The sequence below is a fragment of the Ictalurus furcatus genome, chromosome 1, assembly GCF_023375685.1.
Source record: "Ictalurus furcatus strain D&B chromosome 1, Billie_1.0, whole genome shotgun sequence".
Classification (NCBI taxonomy): domain Eukaryota; kingdom Metazoa; phylum Chordata; class Actinopteri; order Siluriformes; family Ictaluridae; genus Ictalurus; species Ictalurus furcatus.
Window position 1 is genome coordinate 6,410,065 of NC_071255.1, and position 18,036 is coordinate 6,428,100.

The 18,036-nt window shown below is 39.3% G+C and overlaps 2 protein-coding genes across 4 annotated transcripts in view; both read left to right on the plus strand.

The window, feature by feature from the left end:
• Positions 1-5,200, plus strand: part of si:ch211-285f17.1 (sickle tail protein) — a 107,336-nt gene extending 102,136 nt beyond the window's left edge. For all 3 annotated transcript variants that reach the window (XM_053621843.1, XM_053621852.1, XM_053621862.1), the window contains 3 exons: positions 89-1,690; positions 2,941-3,078; positions 4,154-5,200. In XM_053621843.1, coding sequence (XP_053477818.1) covers positions 89-1,690; positions 2,941-3,078; positions 4,154-4,636 — 2,223 coding nt within the window. In that variant the 3' untranslated portion in view covers positions 4,637-5,200. The remainder of the gene's footprint in view (positions 1-88; positions 1,691-2,940; positions 3,079-4,153) is intronic.
• A 10,050-nt stretch (positions 5,201-15,250) lies between these two features.
• si:dkey-96n2.3 (uracil nucleotide/cysteinyl leukotriene receptor) lies at positions 15,251-18,036 on the plus strand. Its single transcript, XM_053627383.1, has 2 exons — positions 15,251-15,409; positions 16,245-18,036. The coding sequence occupies exons 1-2, from the start codon at positions 15,383-15,385 to the stop codon at positions 17,220-17,222; spliced, it is 1,005 nt and encodes a 334-aa protein (XP_053483358.1). The 5' UTR covers positions 15,251-15,382; the 3' UTR covers positions 17,223-18,036.

The following is an 18,036-nucleotide window of genomic DNA, read 5'->3' on the forward strand; positions in this document are numbered from 1 at the left end:
TTAGTATTATTAATAAAATACTTGCGTAAGTATGAAGCTCCCTGCTAATACTTTCATTCTTTCTTTTTGTCACCTTTAAACCTTAAAGGTCATATATTACGTCACCGCACAGATCACCAAGGAGCCTCCAGAGGAGTCAACTGACCACAGAGCTGCATCTCAGTCATCCCCATCACAGGTGTCACATGTCAATACTTATGAGAAATCCCAAAACAAGCTGCTGCTATCCTCAGATGGCCTATCTGGTATCCCAAGCCATGGCCAAGACAACATTTGGAGCCTTCCTAGTGAGCTACCATATAAACCACTGACTTGTTCAAGCTCAATGAAGACAAAGGAACATGGCACAGTTAGCCCTACACAGGGGAAAGTCCATGTGGTCAAGGTTCCACAGGTGCAACTTAGCATTGAGGAGACAGTGGAGTCTCCAACAGAAATTTGTACACCAGTCTCACTGGGTGGCCCTGACCCAATTCACTCCAAGGTACCTGCAAACCACAGTAAGTTGAGTTCAGCAAATCAGCTGGAGGTGTTTCGTTTGCCCAAGACTAGGGAGAGCAAGTATGAAGAAGTGGAAGATGAAAGCGAGACTTTCCTCAGTCCTGACTTGCCAGGAGAAGAACCTCCTCCTCCTCCTCCACTTGATAATATTGCCTTCATGATCACCAACACCAAAGTGCAGGCTTTGTCCACTGGAGAGTACCAGGAGCTTGTAAATGCCAAGAGAGGAAATGTGCAAACTGTGACTGTAGGCAGCAAACCACAGACTAAATATGGCAGTGACAATTCTGCTGTCTCTTGTAGCAATGGTTTCGCTGATGCTGAATGTAGTGATTTCAGTAAAAAGCCTGTCATTATCCTTTTTGATGAACCAATGGATATACGCTCAGCCTACAAACGGCTCTCCACCGTTTTTGAGTGTGAAGAAGAGCTGGAAAAAATGTTGGCCGAAGAAAGGATAGAGGAAGAAAGTGAGGAAACTGAGGATGAGGATAAAAGAAATGGGGGAGTACAGGTAGCACAAGATGGGGATAAGATGAATTCTCGGAAAGCACAAAATGGGGCAAACCCTGTTTTTTCTTCATCACTGTTATCTGATAGGGGGACTGTAACACAGGCTACTGGTGATGCCAAACAGGATGTTAAGAAGAAGTTCAAGTTTAAATTCCCTAAAAAGCAGTTGGCAGCTCTAACACAGGCCATCCGCACTGGTACTAAGACAGGCAAGAAGACCTTACAAGTGGTGGTGTATGAAGATGAGGAGGAATCAGATGGTACTATTAAACAACACAAAGAGACCAAGAGATTTGAAATTTCTTGCTCCAAGCAGGATAACTCAAAATCCGAGTCTGTTGCACAGGAACCACATGGAAGGACAGAAGAGATCCGAAAGAGCACATACAAGACACTTGATAGCCTTGAACAGACTATCAAACAACTTGAGACCACAATCAGTGAAATGGGACCAAGGTCTTCTGATGTTCTGCTGCCCACTGAATACTCTAAACCTCAGGACAGCCAGGGTGTAGAGGCTTCAGACAAAGTAGTTCCTCAGAAAACTTTGGTCACCAAAACTTCCAACTCCAGCAAGCGCCCTAGCCTTCGGAAGAAGCCCAAACCGCAGCTTCTTCCTCGGCCTGCTGTGATCACCACAACAGGCGTGTCTGTCACCCCAGCTCCTCCTCAGCAGGTCTCTCTCTAGCTCTGACCGCCTTGGTAGTGAAGACTATGGGTTTCTCCATCTCCTATTCCTCACAGTAATCCCAATCTAACCAGTGGCTTTCACAGATCCCTAACCTCCTCTTCTCATTCAGTGCAATGACTATGGGATCTCTACTTTTTAACCCTGTATGTAAATACAATGTCTGTCTAGTCTGGTGTTCTGTGGGTGATTTTATTAGCGCCTATACCACTGCCTTCATATATTCACTGAGTTTCTCACACTGGGTTCAAGCAGTCAGAGATTACTCACAGACTAAGAAACACTTTCTAACTTTGTCTTTTTTCCTGAACCTTTTAAATGGGTCCTAAGGTACAAGAACAAAACATTTTTTCTGTTGCTGTAGAGGTTTGCATGCATCGTTTCCCCTCCTGGGGCCATATTCACAAAGACTCTTACGGGTAAAAGTAGCTCTTTACATATAGCGCTTTCCTCCTAGTGTGTTCAGCTTCCCTGTGACGTAGCATGAGCAGTAATTCAAAAATATGTTTGGCTTCATGCGTTTTGTAGGAAGTGGGAGCTAACCTTCACACTCCCTGGTTAGTAGGTGTTGTGTGTAGGGGAGAGCTAGTCAGTGGGTGGGACCAGGGAAATGGCCAAATAGAGAAAATGGGGTTAAAAAATAAATACATTTTAAAGCGTGTATTAATCCTAATATTCATTCAACTTCAGTAACCACTTTTTCCTGGTCAGGGTCTACTTAGCCACATGAAAACTGCAGTTATGCAGCCAATATTAACTGTCAGTAGCATCCACAATAAATGCCCTCTTCAGACTGCTATTAACAATTGAATAGATCAGTCAATCATTGTCAATATTCATTCAGTGAACATATCATCCATAAAACTCTTTTTTTTAAAAAAAAAAAAAAACCATAAAAGATTAACCCTCCCTTTCCTCCTAGCATAGGAATTCATTAGTAAAATATACACTTCATACCTGGTGTTCCTTGGATAGGCTCCAGATCCACTCCAACCCTAAAGGGGTTACTGAAGATGAATGAATGAGAAACTCTTAATTAGAAACTTTTAGTGCCACTTAGAACTCTTAGTGGTAAGATATGATTCTTTGTGAACATGGCCCTGATGTATATCCAGTTAAATGTTATGGAATACCAGAGAGATTTTGTGCAGAGTTTACAGACCCTCCAATACACCGCATTTTGAGTTCCTTTATTTTTATTCCTTTTTTTTCCTGTTTGGTTTGAATCCCTCTTGCAGAATGTCAGCGTGACCTCTCCTTCTAGTCGGATGCCGGTGCCCACGTCTGCCAAGACCAGGCAGCAGCCGGGCACCTCAGACAGAGAGAGGGCAACAAAACCTCTAAAGCAGCAAGACTCACAGAGGCAGTTTCGCCAGGTAGTCTTATCATAGGACCATTGATCCACTCAGCCAGGGATCACACGGTTAAAGAACATTTACATAAGAGTGTATGTATCTGATAGAACAAAGAGCTATAATAGGTATTTTAGTAACAAAGAAAGACTTGAAAAGAGAATTGGAACAACTTTCCATTGTGTGATCAACTCAGTGCTGAGTGATGTTGGATGAGATCTTGATGACTGTGCTTTCATTGGCTGTTACCGAAGGCATGTCACAACTGCAAGGCATGATGTCTGTTATCTCATAACATAATAGATAGAACATATATGCTTCTGCTTATTCATTCTGCTTGTGGCTTTGATGCTATGCAGGTTACAAGGAAAAAAAAAAAAAAAAAAATTAATTCAAAATCATTTTCTGAGTTGCTGTCACAGCTTATTCTCCTTCATTTCTTACTCTATTACCCCTTACCTATTCTGTGCTTTGGGTAGATGCTGCTTGAACTATTAACTAAAACTACATTATATGTTTTATATTTCTCTTTGGCATCCAAACCTACATAACTGATCTCTTACACCACAAATATCATTGTTTCTCATGAAACAAATTTCCTTGCTAGCCAGGGTGCTCCTCCACTAAACCCAATATCAGACACTTTCCCCTATTCACCTCTCGGGATGAATCCCCTTTCCCAATTCCAGGATCAACCCCCTACTAAACTTCCACCACCCCCTGGAAACCTTCCCACAGTGCACGTCTTCCACTCTTCTTGGAGCCTCCTCTGGTCTTGTATAACTGGTTGGTTTCTGTCACACTTTGGATCACTCACTTTAAAATATGAATGATATTTAAAAAATGAATGTTCTGTCTTTCCCCTAATTTTCACTCTTAGCTTTCATTTACAGCCCTGAACAAAAGGATGTTAATATACTTATCTGTGTGTATGTGTGTGTGTGTGTGACCTTCAGTTAGTTGTTAATATATTTTCTATCTGTGATAATTAACTGTTAACTCATATTAGAGTAATTTAAATGTGTTGAACATCTTCACGTCTTCATCATGATAAATCTTAGGGATGAAAATCCATGTTTTCTGACATCTTTGTTTACAGGCTAACGGAAGTGCTAAAAGATCTGGAGGAGATCCCAAATCCACTTCCCCTACAATGCCTGCCTCTAAAATCCCTGCTTTTTCCTCTAGTGCAGGAAAAGTTGCTTCTCAGCCTGACACTACTAACCCTGTTAACCACTCTGCTGTTCTCTCTTCCTCCTCCTCCTCCTCCTCCAAGTCTTCCATCCCCAACCCTCGCTCAATCCCCAACTCTTCCTCTCATATTCCCTCCCTTTCTAATGGTCCTTTAAAGCTTGCACAGTCCACTCACAACACTAAAAGCCTGTCCTTGTCCACACAGACCCAAAATGGACGATATTCCTCCTCTTCCCACTCTACTCTGTCCCCTACCATGTTGTCACAGGTTTCAAAGAGTATCCGAACCATTCACACACCCAGCTTCATCAGTTACAGTCGGCCACACAGTGGGAGCACTGGGAAATCAGTTGTCCCCACAGCAACAAGCACCAAGGATGCTTCATAGAATGCTCAACTGCTCTGCCATCATTTGCTTCTGTCCTAATGAGGTAGTGCTGCTCCTATTTTGCTCAAATACAGTATACCTTTTTCTTGTTTTATTCTGATTATCTTGCGGTCACATAACATCCAGTTCTGTATAATTTCAGTGTATGTTCGATGTTTTGTTTTGTTTTTTCCATTTAGACTTGTGGCTGTTTCATACACTAATTTTTATTCTCTTTTTTTTTTTTTTTGCATCACTCAATTTTAAGTGTTTAAGCTTGAATTTTCTGAAAGTCATGGTAACAGTATACTGATATACTCAGAAGTGACTGCTTAATAAGTGTTCCTAAATAAACACTAGATAAAACTGGATGTTCTTATTATATTTTGATCTGTTTTACTTTTTAGCTTGACAGACGGTTGCAGCAATAGTGATGATTTGTCTGGTTTAAAGTACCAATAGTGTACCCATAATTCCCCGCCCCAAATCAAATTGGCATTTTCAGTTTGTTTGTTTTTTAAAAAAAGTTCACTGCCAGAGTATTTCAGATTTTATTAAACAGGTCAGTAGTGATTATGCCTGTTTGCCAAAGTTGTTTTCATTTTCCATCCTCATTATTCAGAATGAATGAATATACTCCAACAGAACCTACCTATATGAAATTCCCTAGCTTTACTGTAAGACTATGGCTTTTAAGTTAATAAATGTGCTCTTATAAATAGTGTACTACCCCTGTATATACAGTACTAACTGTTCCTCAGAGATTTAGTTCAGTTTTGGTTGCATATACCACCAAAGTTTATTTCTGTGTCTTTCTGAATCTGTAGAAAAATCATGCAAGGGCCATGTAAGAGAATAACCATGCCTGTGAAGATTTTGTAAATAGATTTTTTTTTTTTTTTTTAAGTTTGTGTAAAGCTTTAAAAACCAAATATCTTAAAATACCTGTGGGCAAGATTCTGTATGAAAACATTAAACATCTGCATGTTTGTCACCTGCATTGTCATCTGCATTTTTTTTTATTTTATTTTATTATTTTTTTAATAAATTTTCTTCATGCATTTGTAAACAAACCTAGAGTGATGTAAATATATAGTCAAGTCCATAATTACAGTGAGGGAAAAAAGTATTTGATCCCCTGCTGATTTTGTACGTTTGCCCACTGACAAAGAAATGATCAGTCTATAATTTTAATGGTAGATTTATTTGAACAGTGAGAGACAGAATAACAACAAAAAAAAAAATCCAGAAAATCGCATGTCAAAAATGTTATAAATTGATTTGCATTTTAATGAGGGAAATATGTATTTGACCCCTCTGCAAAACATGACTTAGTACTTGGTGGCAAAACCCTTGTTGGCAATCACAGAGGTCAGACGTTTCTTGTAGTTGGCCACCAGGTTTGCACACATCTCAGGAGGGATTTTGTCCCACTCCTCTTTGCAGATCTTCTCCAAGTCATTAAGGTTTTGAGGCTGACGTTTGGCAACTCGAACCTTCAGCTCCCTCCACAGATTTTCTATGGGATTAAGGTCTGGAGACTGGCTAGGCCACTCCAGGACCTTAATGTGCTTCTTCTTGAGCCACTCCTTTGTTGCCTTGGCTGTGTGTTTTGGGTCATTGTCATGCTGGAATACCCATCCACGACCCATTTTCAATGCCCTGGCTGAGGGAAGGAGGTTCTCACCCAAGATTTGATGGTACATGGCCCCGTCCATCGTCCCTTTGATGCAGTGAAGTTGTCCTGTCCCCTTAGCAGAAAAACACCCCCAAAGCATAATGTTTCCACCTCCATGTTTGACAGTGGGGATGGTGTTCTTGGGGTCATAGGCAGCATTCCTCCTCCTCCTCCAAACACGGCGAGTTGAGTTGATGCCAAAGAGCTCCATTTTGGTCTCATCTGACCACAACACTTTCACCCAGTTGTCCTCTGAATCATTCAGATGTTCACTGGCAAACTTCAGACGGGCATGTATATGTGCTTTCTTGAGCAGGGGGACCTTGCGGGCGCTGCAGGATTTCAGTCCTTCACAGCGTAGTGTGTTACCCATTGTTTTCTTGGTGACTATGGTCCCAGCTGCCTTGAGATCATTGACAAGATCCTCCCGTGTAGTTCTGGGCTGATTCCTCACTGTTCTCATGATCATTGCAACTCCACGAGGTGAGATCTTGCATGGAGCCCCAGGCCGAGGGAGATTGACAGTTCTTTTGTGTTTCTTCCATTTGCGAATAATCGCACCAACTGTTGTCACCTTCTCACCAAGCTGCTCGGCAATGGTCTTGTAGCCCATTCCAGACTTATGTAGGTCTACAATCTTGTCCCTGACATCCTTGGAGAGCTCTTTGGTCTTGGCCATGGTGGAGAGTTTGGAATCTGATTGATTGATTGCTTCTGTGGACAGGTGTCTTTTATACAGGTAATAAACTGAGATTAGGAGCACTCCCTTTAAAAGTGTGCTCCTAATCTCAGCTCGTTACCTGTATAAAAGACACCTGGGAGCCAGAAATCTTTCTGATTGAGAGGGGGTCAAATACTTATTTCCCTCATTAAAATGCAAATCAATTTGTAACATTTTTGACATGTGTTTTTCTGGATTTTCTTGTTATTCTGTCTCTCACTGTTCAAATACAACTACCATTAAAATTATAGACTGATCATTTCTTTGTCAGTGGGCAAACGTACAAAATCAGCAGGGGATCAAATACTTTTTTCCCTCACTGTATTGGCACCCGTACATTAGAAAAATTCATCATGAACACCCAGAAACTGCATAACATTTTGTGTCTAGTAAACATTTTTACATTGATGTTGAAATATTCCTCTCTGGCAAAGTCTTAACCTCCTGTCAGAGGCATCCAAATATGGATTGAGAATCCTAATGAGGAAGCCAAAGGCAACAGTGGCAATGGAAAAACTGCCTGAAACAACATGAGGAAGAAACCTGGAGAGGAACCAGATTCAAAAGAGAAAATTCCTCTTCTGGGATACACGGGATAGTGTGATTTATAAATTGTTACTTTTCTACAGCTGTGTACTATAAAATCATATAGTACTGAGTGTGTTTAAAGAATTGGTCATTGAGAATCATGGTCTTTTAAGACTTCATTAGAGTTTTAGCTTTAAAACATTAGTATCCAAGTGAAATTATTCACTGAAGAATGGGTGACTCATAAGCTGGTTTTGGGAAGTGCGCTTTAGGCTGTCCGAGTGGGACCATCCTTAGCAGCAGTGATTTCAAGTGACAGAAGCCCAAAGAAGAAATATAGCATCAGGATGGGCCAGACTGGTCTGTAGCTGCTCCCAAACTTATTCTTCTGGTCAGATTAAAACGTACGCTTCAACTGATGTTTGTCGTTTCTTTTATTGCATTCCTTCACAACTTAAGCGCATTCAATCACCGTCAAACACCGTGAAAAACTGAAATAAAGTGCATAACACATTCTCACATGAGCATATTGTACATAAGCATGTTCTTAAGAGTCCATGAGTATTCATTCATCTTGCTCACATATTAAACTAGCATTAATGGCCATAGGAAACATTGCACTATTACATTACGATACGATACAAACATGAAATGCACAACATCACAAACCAACATACCGTGTGCGCCTTCCGACCAGAAATCTAGGAGTTGCTGTAACGCTTTACTGTTTAATTATTCTCTTCTTTAGCACCTAACTCCGTGTACAGCGTAGCACCAAAAACTGCATGCACATTTTTGCACTGCTATTAGTTAGGCTAATCACATGACCACAGTAACTTAAATTAAATGCAGCTCACTAGTTTAACCTTTAGGTGTCACTATTTCTGCAACCCTTGTAAAACAAAACTCGCATAGGCAAATTATTATTAATATTTACATTGCATTATTGTAATAACAACATAACAAATAAATACTTTAAAGGCTTAGAGAAAGAAAAGACCCATACATGTTTTCAGCGACAGCTACATGGTCTGGAGGACAGAGGACATCAGGATCAACCACATTATGCATCAGGACTAGCTTATTAGGTATGCTCTTGTCCTACAACGGTTTAAAATGGTGTACAGTTAGGACCAAAAGTTTAAATGCACCTAGGTTAAAGACATTCGACTTTGCACATTTCACGCTACCATATACATTCACTGTCCACTTTATTAGGAATATGTCGACCAACACATTCATGCAGTTATCTAATCAGCCAATCATGTGACAGCAACACAATGCAAAAAATCATGCAGATACAGGTCAAGAGCTTCAGGTAATATTCACATCAAACATCAGAATGAAGAAAAAGTGATGTCTGTGACTTTGATCGTGGTATGATTGTTGATGCCAAATGAGCTGGTTTGAGTATTTCAGAAACCGTTGATCTCCTGGGATTTTCAGTCATGACAGTCTCTAGAGTTTACACAGAATGGTGTGAACAACAAAAAATACATTGAGTGAGTTACAGTTCTGTGGGTGGAAACACCTTGTTATGAGAGAGATCAGAAGAAAATGGCCAGATTGGTTCAAGCTCTGTTGAAGGATATAGTAACTCAAATAAAGTAGTGCTTGAAAGTTTGTGAACCTTTTTAAAATGTTTTTATATTTCTACATAAATATGACTGAAAACAAGTCCTGAAAGTAGATAAAGAGAACACGATTAAACAATTGAGACAAAAAATATTATGCTTGGTCATTTACTTATTGAGGGAAATGATCCAATATTACATATCTGAGAGTGGAAATTATGTGAACCGTTGTTTTCAGTATCTGGTGTTACCCTCTCACGTAGCAATAATTGCAACTAAGCATTTCCAGGAATTTTAGCCCGTTCCTCAGCGCAGAACAACTTCAACTCTGGGATGTTGGTGGGTTTCCTCACATGAACTGCTCACTTCAGGTCCTTCCACAACACTTCTATTGGATTAAGGTCAGGACTTTGACTCGGCCGTTCCAAAACATTCACTTTATTCTTCTTTAACCATTCTGTGGTAGAACGACTTGTGAGCTCAGGTTCATTGTCTTGCTGCATGACCCACTTTCTCTTGAGATTCAGTTCACGGACAGATGTCCTGACATTTTCCTTTAGAATTCGCTGGTATAATTCAGAATTCATTGTTCCATCAATGATGGCAAATCGTCCTGGCCCAGATGCAGCAAAACAGGCCCAAACCATGATACTACCACCACCATGTTTCACAAATGGGATAAGGTTCTTATGCAGGAATGCACTGTTTTCCTTTCTCCAAACATGCAGTAAAACTTCTCATTTGAAATCTAAAATTTTATTTTGGGCTCACCCATCCACAAAACATTTTTCCAATAGCCTTCTGGCTTGTTCACGTGATCTTTACCAAAGTGCAGACAGGCAGCAATGTTTTTTTGGAGAGCATTGGCTTGCTCCTTGCAACCCTGCTTTGCATACCGTTGTTGTTCAGTGTTCTCCTGATGATAGGCTCATGAACATTAACATTAGCAAATGTGAGAGAAACCTTTAGATGCTTAGAAGTTACCCTGGGTTCCTTTGTGACATCAGGGACCTTGCTTGGTGCTCTTGGAGTGGTCTTTGTTGGCAGACCACTCCTGGAGAGGGTAACAATGGTCTTGAATTTCCTCCATCTATACACAATCTGCCTGACTGTGGATTGGTGGAGGGTTTATATCCTTTAATCCTAGAGGTTCATGGATATGCAATATTGGATCATTTTCCTCAATAAATAAATGATCAAGTATAATATATTTGTCTCATTTGTTTAATCAGGTTGTCTTTGTCTACTTTTAGGACTTGTGTGAAAAGCTGTTTTAGGTCATATTTATGCAGATATATTGAAAATTCTAAAGGATTCACAAACTTTCACGCACCACTGAAATCACTCTTTAGAACTGTGGTGAGCAGAAAAACATCTCTGCATGTACAAAACATTGAACCTTGAGCTGGATGGGCTACAACAGCAGATCACCACATCAGGTTAAACTCCTGTCATCTCGGACTAGTCTGAGGACCTTGATATTTCTTGTTTTCATACCATTCTGTGTAAAATCTAGAGACTGTTGTGTGTAAAAAAACAAACAAACAAACAAAAAAAAATCCCAGGAGATCAGCAGTATCTGAAATACTCAAACCCAACAACCATGCCATGATTAAAGTCACAGAGATCACATTTTTCCTATTCTGATGTTTGATGTGAGCATTAGTTAAAGCTCTGGACAATGATTTTATGCATTGTGGTGATACTACATGATTGGATAATTGCATAAATGAGCAGATGTACAGGTGTTTCTATTAAAATGGACAGTGAGTGTATTTCCTGTATTAAGTAGGGTATCTATTATATTTCCATAGATCATTTTTAAATAAAAGCTAAGATACAGATTTATTTCAGCTTTTATTTACTATATCAGTGAGTCGAAATTTGACATAAATTTAGTATTTGGTGGCTTTGCTTGAACTTGAACTCACTGCTTGATGCAGTTTTCTACAAACATCGTGCAATACTTTGCTGGAATTTTCGCTCATTCCTCCCAATAGAACTGTTAACTTCGTTGGGATTGTGGGCCTGTGTGGCAGCGGGTGTGGTCGAGTTTCAGCTGCGGATGGAGAGGAGGCTGGTTGACCGAGTGTGTCCTCACTGCAGCCTGTAACACGAAGACGTATTGGATCAGATACTCTACATACTGGATGTTCTAACCCTAACCATAGATGAATTACATGACGGCGCATGCATGTTACAACATCCAGTACATAGTGGATCTAATCCAATACATCATCACACTACAGGCTGCAGTGAGCATTTGGTTGAACCGGTAGGTAACATATTTACATTTATTCATTTAGCAGACGCTTTTATCCAAAGCGACTTACAAATGAGAAAATACAAGCAAAGCGATATATCAAGCGGAGAACAATACAAGTAGTGCTACCATACAAGATCTTTAATTGAGTTCCAGAAGAAGCAAAGTGCGCAGAGTAGAGGTGTAAGTGCAATTTTTTTTTTTAATGAGTTGGTTAGGTGTTCACGGAAGAGGTGGGTCTTTAGCTGTTTTTGAAGATGGTGAGAGATTCTGCGGTCCGGATTGACGCGCGATGATTCTCACCCATGTCTTATTACAACCAGTCTACTTATTTGTGTTTCTTTCTGCTTTCAGTGATGGTCGCAGCCATGGAGATAGTGAGTGATCAAACTGACAGAGCGTGCAACAGACACACACATGCATGCCAAGGAACTTGAATGGCGCTATAGTTATAAGTTCGTAACAGATCCTTTTCGGTTGTTGTTGTTTTAAAGTGCGTTGAAAAGCACGGTGTAAATAAATGCGAGCCCAGAGCTCTGCTAAAATTCTGCCTACTTCGAGTCTTCCTCCGCACTGCGGTTCCACAGCCTCCTTGCTCAGGCATGCTTTTTCAGTTCAGTCCACTAATGGGATTCAGGTCAGGGCTTATGCTTAGGATCACTGTCCTGCTGGAAGATCCAGATACAACCAAGTTTTAACTTTCTGGCTGATGTCTTGAGGTGTTGCATCAGTATTTCTACATAATCCTTCTTCCTCATGATGCTATTTATATTTTTAAGTGTAACAGTTCCTTTCCAGGAAAAACACCTCTATGCTTTACAGCTGGGATGGTGTTCTTTGAAATAAAAGCCTTGCCCTTTTTCCACCATACATAGTGCTAATCAATATGGCCAAAAAGTTCAATGTTTGTTATATTTTACCAGAAATGAAAATGACTCGGAAAGACTGGTGATCATCAAAATTCAGTCTGGCTTTTTTATGCTGGTTTTTGAATAGGGGCTTCTTCTTTGCATGATAGTCATTCAGGACATGGCGATGTTGGACTTTGTTAATGATTGATGCATGTAAATGCTTAAATGTTGAAAAAGTATCTGCCAATAGAACAAGATTATTTCAAGCTTGAAATCATTTTTTTAAGGGTCTAGAAATGGGTTTAATAATCTTATAATAGAAAATACTAGATACAAATATTTCTATGTTCAAAATATATATGACACACACAGTTGGGGAAATAAGTAAATATATTTACTGAAAAAAATGTTGACACGTCCAATGCTGGTGTGTGTGTGTGTATGTATATGTGTGTGTGTATATATATATATATATATATATATATATATATATATATATATATATATATATGTATATATACACACACACACACACACAGACACATATATACACACAGTGCATCCGGAAAGTATTCACAGCGCTTCACTTTTCCCACATTTTGTTGTTACAGTCTTATTCCAAAATGGATTAAATTCATTATTTTCCTCGAAATTCTACAAACAATACCCCATAATGACGACGTGAAAGAAGTTTGTTTGAAATCTTTGCAAATTTATTAAAAATAAAAAAACAAAAAAAGCACATGTACATAAGTATTCACAGCCTTTGCCATGACACTCAAAATTGTGCTCAGGTGCATCCTGTTTCCACTGATCATCCTTGAGATGTTTCTACAACTTGACTGGAGTCCACCTGTGGTAAATTCAGTTGATTGGACATGATTTGGAAAGGCACACACCTGTCTATATAAGGTCCCACAGTTAACAATGCATGTCAGAGCACAAACCAAGCCATGAAGTCCAAGGAATTGTCTGGAGACCTCCGAGACAGGATTGTATCGAGGCACAGATCTGGGGAAGGGTACAGAAACATTTCTGCAGCATTGAAGGTCCCAATGAGCACAGTGGCCTCCATCATCCGTAAATGGAAGAAGTCTGGAACCAGCAGGACTCTTCCTAGAGCTGGCCGCCCGGCCAAACTGAGCAATTGGGGGAGAAGGGCCTTAGTCAGGGAGGTGACCAAAAACCTGATGGTCATTCTGACAGAGTGCCAGCGTGTCTCTGTGGAGAGAGGAGAACCTTCCAGAAGAACAACCATCTCTGCAGAACTTCATCAATCAGGCCTGAATGGTAGAGTGGCCAGAAGGAAGCCACTCCTCAGTAAAAGGCACATGACAGCCCACCTGGAGTTTGCTAAAAGGCACCTGAAGGACTCTCAGACCAAGACCAAGACAAAGATTGGACTCTTTGCCCTGAATGGCAAGCATCATGTCTGGAGGAAACCAGGCACCAGTCATCACCTGGCCAATACCATCCCTACAGTGAAGCATGGTGGTGGCAGCATCATGCTGTGGGGATGTTTTTCAGCGGCAGGAACTGGGAGACTAGTCAGGATCGAGGGAAAGATAGCAATGTACAGAGACATCCTTGATGAAAACCTGTTCCAGAGCGCTCTGGACCTCAGACTGGGGTGAAGGTTCATCTTCCAACAGGACAACGACACTAAGCACACAGCCAAGATAACAAAGGAGTGGCTACAGGACAAATCTGTGAATGTCCTTGAGTGGCCCAGCCAGAGCCCAGACTTGAACCCGATTGAACATCTCTGGAGAGATCTGAAAATAGCTGTGCACCGATACTTCCCATCCAGCCTGATGGAGCTTGAGAGGTCCTGCAAAGAAGAATGGGAGGAACTGCCCAAAAATAGGTGTGCCAAGCTTGTAGCATCATACTCAAAAAGACTTGAGGCTGTAATTGGTGCCAAAGGTGCTTCAATAAAGTATTGAGCAAAGGCTGTGAATACTTATGTACATGTGCTTTTTTTGTTTTTTTATTTATAATAAATTTGCAAAGATTTCAAACAAACTTCTTTCACATTGTCATTATGGGGTATTGTTTGTAGAATTTTGAGGGAAATAATGAATTTAATCCATTTTGGAATAAGGCTGTAACATAACAAAATGTGGGAAAAGTAAAGCGCTGTGAATACTTTCCGGATGCACTGTAATATATTAATATATATAAGTGTGTATGTGTGTGTATATATATATATATATATATATATATATATATATATATATATATATATATATATACACTTTAGTTTATGTTTATTGTAACTGTTATTCCATTTATGTAAGCTGAGAAGTGATCTGTTTGCAAGTAGACATAAATGTTATCTTAGTGTATGATATGGAATTTCCACAGTGAAGAAGAAGAATCCTTTATTTATTTATTACATATACATTACAGCACAGTGAAGTTATTTTCTTTGCATATTCCAGCTTGTTAGGAAGTTGGGGTCAGAACACATGGTCAGCCACGATATGGCGCCCCTGGAGCAGAGAGGGTTAAGGGCCTTGCTCAGAGGCCCAACAGTGGCAGCTTGGCACTTTATAAAAAGACATATGCTCAGTGGTCCCTTTATCAGGCAGATCTACCTTCATTCTTATATCCACTAGCCATTTTGTCAGATACACCTACTCCAGATCTGCACCATGTAATTGTAAAATTCTTGACTGTAGCCTATCTTTTGCTATGCGGTTAGTCAGGAGTCATCATCTAAACCATTCATAAATGGAAAAAAAAAAATACTGCTGGCTACATGTCATGGATAGCATTTTCAACACAACAGTAACAGCATTCTTAGATTCTTCAGTGTTGTACATCTAATAACCTATAGAGTAGTTTTTGCCTGACAAAATGTTCATTGAGTGTAGCTTGAAGGTAAGTACCTAATAAAGTGGACACATATGTATAACAAAATTATGATACATTTGTGAACTACTCTTCACAGTGCAAACATTCACATTTCTAGACTGCCAAGTTTGATTCATCTGCTCTTTATAAATGTTCATCTTGATGACTGAGAGTGGGAGGTTATCGTACATCATGTGAAAAACCACAACAGGAAGGAGGTACACATACGTAAAGAAGTGTCATTTTCAAATGGCCTGCTGAAGCTAAAGAGCATTAGTCTATCAGAGATCACCATGAAAGAAGAAATATTCAACTTATCAGTAAGTACTTAATTGCTGAAAGTACTGTTAAAATTATTTATATATATATATATATATATATATATATATTCTAAACCTTTGTAAGATTTTAGAGTGTTTCGACAAAAAGGAATCGTAAAATATGTTTTAATTGAAAAATTGCTGTATATGACACATTTTATGTAGCAAATGCTGTGAAAAAAATTAACCCATGTTCTGAGTAGGAACAGCAGACTTTATCATCATCGAATAACTATAAGCATGAAAAGCAGAAGTAGCTCTTTTTCATTTATAGTTTGTCAGATAATGGTGACATCCAAATCTCTAAAGTATTGTTTAACCTCCGGTCCAGTCGAAAAAATCATTGTTAATAGTGGGCCAATTTTAGTTATTCATGAGACACCGCTGATGTAAATAATCAAAGTTAGGATAAAAAAAAAGGTTGACATTTACAAAGGCAAACAATCCCAGATTGTTTGGGCTAGTTGTCTTGGGTCAGATTCTTGATTTTTTTTTTTTTATGTTGTCTTTAATGCACAGAAAATCAATTCACTTTTATTTACAAAGTCCTGGCAAGAAACATAAAGAATCGTTGGGATTGTGAAATTCTATCTGGAATTTCTGTGATTGTACAACTTTATATGTTTAACCCTTAGTTAATATTTTGGTACAAAATACATATATTTAATGCCATGTTAATAACATTTAACTTGCGAGTTAGACATAACCATAAGTCTCGATAACTAAGAAGCGATAAAGTTCTACTAAAGTTATATACATTGATGCATACACTTATATGTACAATCAACTGCCTCTTTTCCATCTCTCTCTCTCTCTCTCTCTTTCTCTCACACAGACTCTAAGTGAACATATAATTATGAATTTCTCAGTGGAGAAACAGAATGGCATCTACTCAGCTGGGTCCCATGAAGAAAACATGTTCTTTGCCACCTTATACATCATTGTCTTCATCGTGTCTGTTCCGTGCAATATGCTGGCTCTATGGGTTTTCCTTCATAGCAAGGGCTCCTCCTCTTCCAAGGTGTTCCTACTGAATCTGGCTATAGCTGACATGTGTTATGTTTTGGTGCTGCCCATGCGTGTGATTTATCATGCTTCAAACGGTGACTGGCCACTTGGAGAGGCATCTTGTCGCCTGGTGGGATTCCTGTTCTTTATAAACCTCTACTGCAGCATGTACCTAATAACTTGCATTAGCCTGGACCGCCTGTTGGCCATCAACCTGCCCTTGAAGTGGCAATCCCTAAGGAGAAGTAAAAATGCTAAAGTGATTTGTGCCATTTTGTGGGCATTGGTGACTTGTTCAATGGTACCTGTGCTCTTCTCTACTCAAACCTCACCCTTTTGGTCATCAGGGAGGAATGTGACTCTTTGTTATCAGCTGTATTTGGAGAAAACATCTTTCAAAGCCCTTGTGTCAACGGCAGTTGCAATTTCTATACCTGTGGTCTCTCTGACGGTGTCTTACATCCTCATTTTTCTCAAGCTCAGAGTGATGACATTTCATCAGAGGACATCTGTCCAAAGTAAAGCATTCAGAATGATCCTGCTGACTCTGGCTACTTTCATAGTGGCCTTTGTGCCATATCACATGCACCGTTTCCTGTACATTGAGCGCCACACACAGGGCAAGTTATCTGATTTTGAAATTAGATCTTTGGCCTTTGGTAACCGAATAACTTCTGCTCTCACATGTGTTAGTGGTATAATGGATCCGGTTATGTACTTCTTCCTGGCTCGTAATTACCAGAAGACACTGCTTAAGCTGTGTGGAAGAGCAACAAAGACAGACAGGCTGCAGTCCACCACCTGAATTTGACACTTTTTTTTTTTTCTCACTGTATTTAAAAACTTACAAAGATTACATTTAATATAATTTAATCCAATGTACGATAAAGTAATGGGATGTTATGGTCATTGTCATGATAAATAACATAATATTTCAGTTTTACTCGCGTGTGTGTGTGATAACCCGTAAAAGTACAACATGCATTTTTGACATAATCCATTTGCAATTAGTTATGCAATTACTCACCGACTACCACGATGAAAGAAATGGTAGAAGACATAAGTGGAAGTTATTTCCACTTCCAAGTTATTTTGGAAGTTATTTCACCAAGTTTTTGATAGAGACTCCAAAGCGAGTTTATAAGCCACTCTGGATAAGGGCATCTACTAAATGCTGTAAATGTAAATACATAAGCGATTTAAATGTGACCGTATATTCCATATATAAAAGTGAAGTAATCCATGCAAATTATATGATATGAAGTTGATCAATCATGGTTTACTTTAGTTAGTCTTCTTATGCCTCAATTTGCACACCATCATGTAAACGCTCCTACGAATTTATTTATATATATACATAAATTATTATTATTATTATTATTTTTTACAAATAAATTGCTGTGTATCCTGCTTGATAAATTAAGCTCTTGAATGACCTTGGTGTTTTTTGACAAAATTTCCCTTTGTAACTTCCCTTAACCCTTTTTCCTCCCCTGTCCTTTTTTTTGTGTGTGTTTCCCCTCTCTTTGGGCTGGAAATGAGGTGTCATTGAGTCCATGTAACTAAACTCTGTCTTTTTTCTAAATATTACCTCCCAAAACATCAATAAACATAATTTT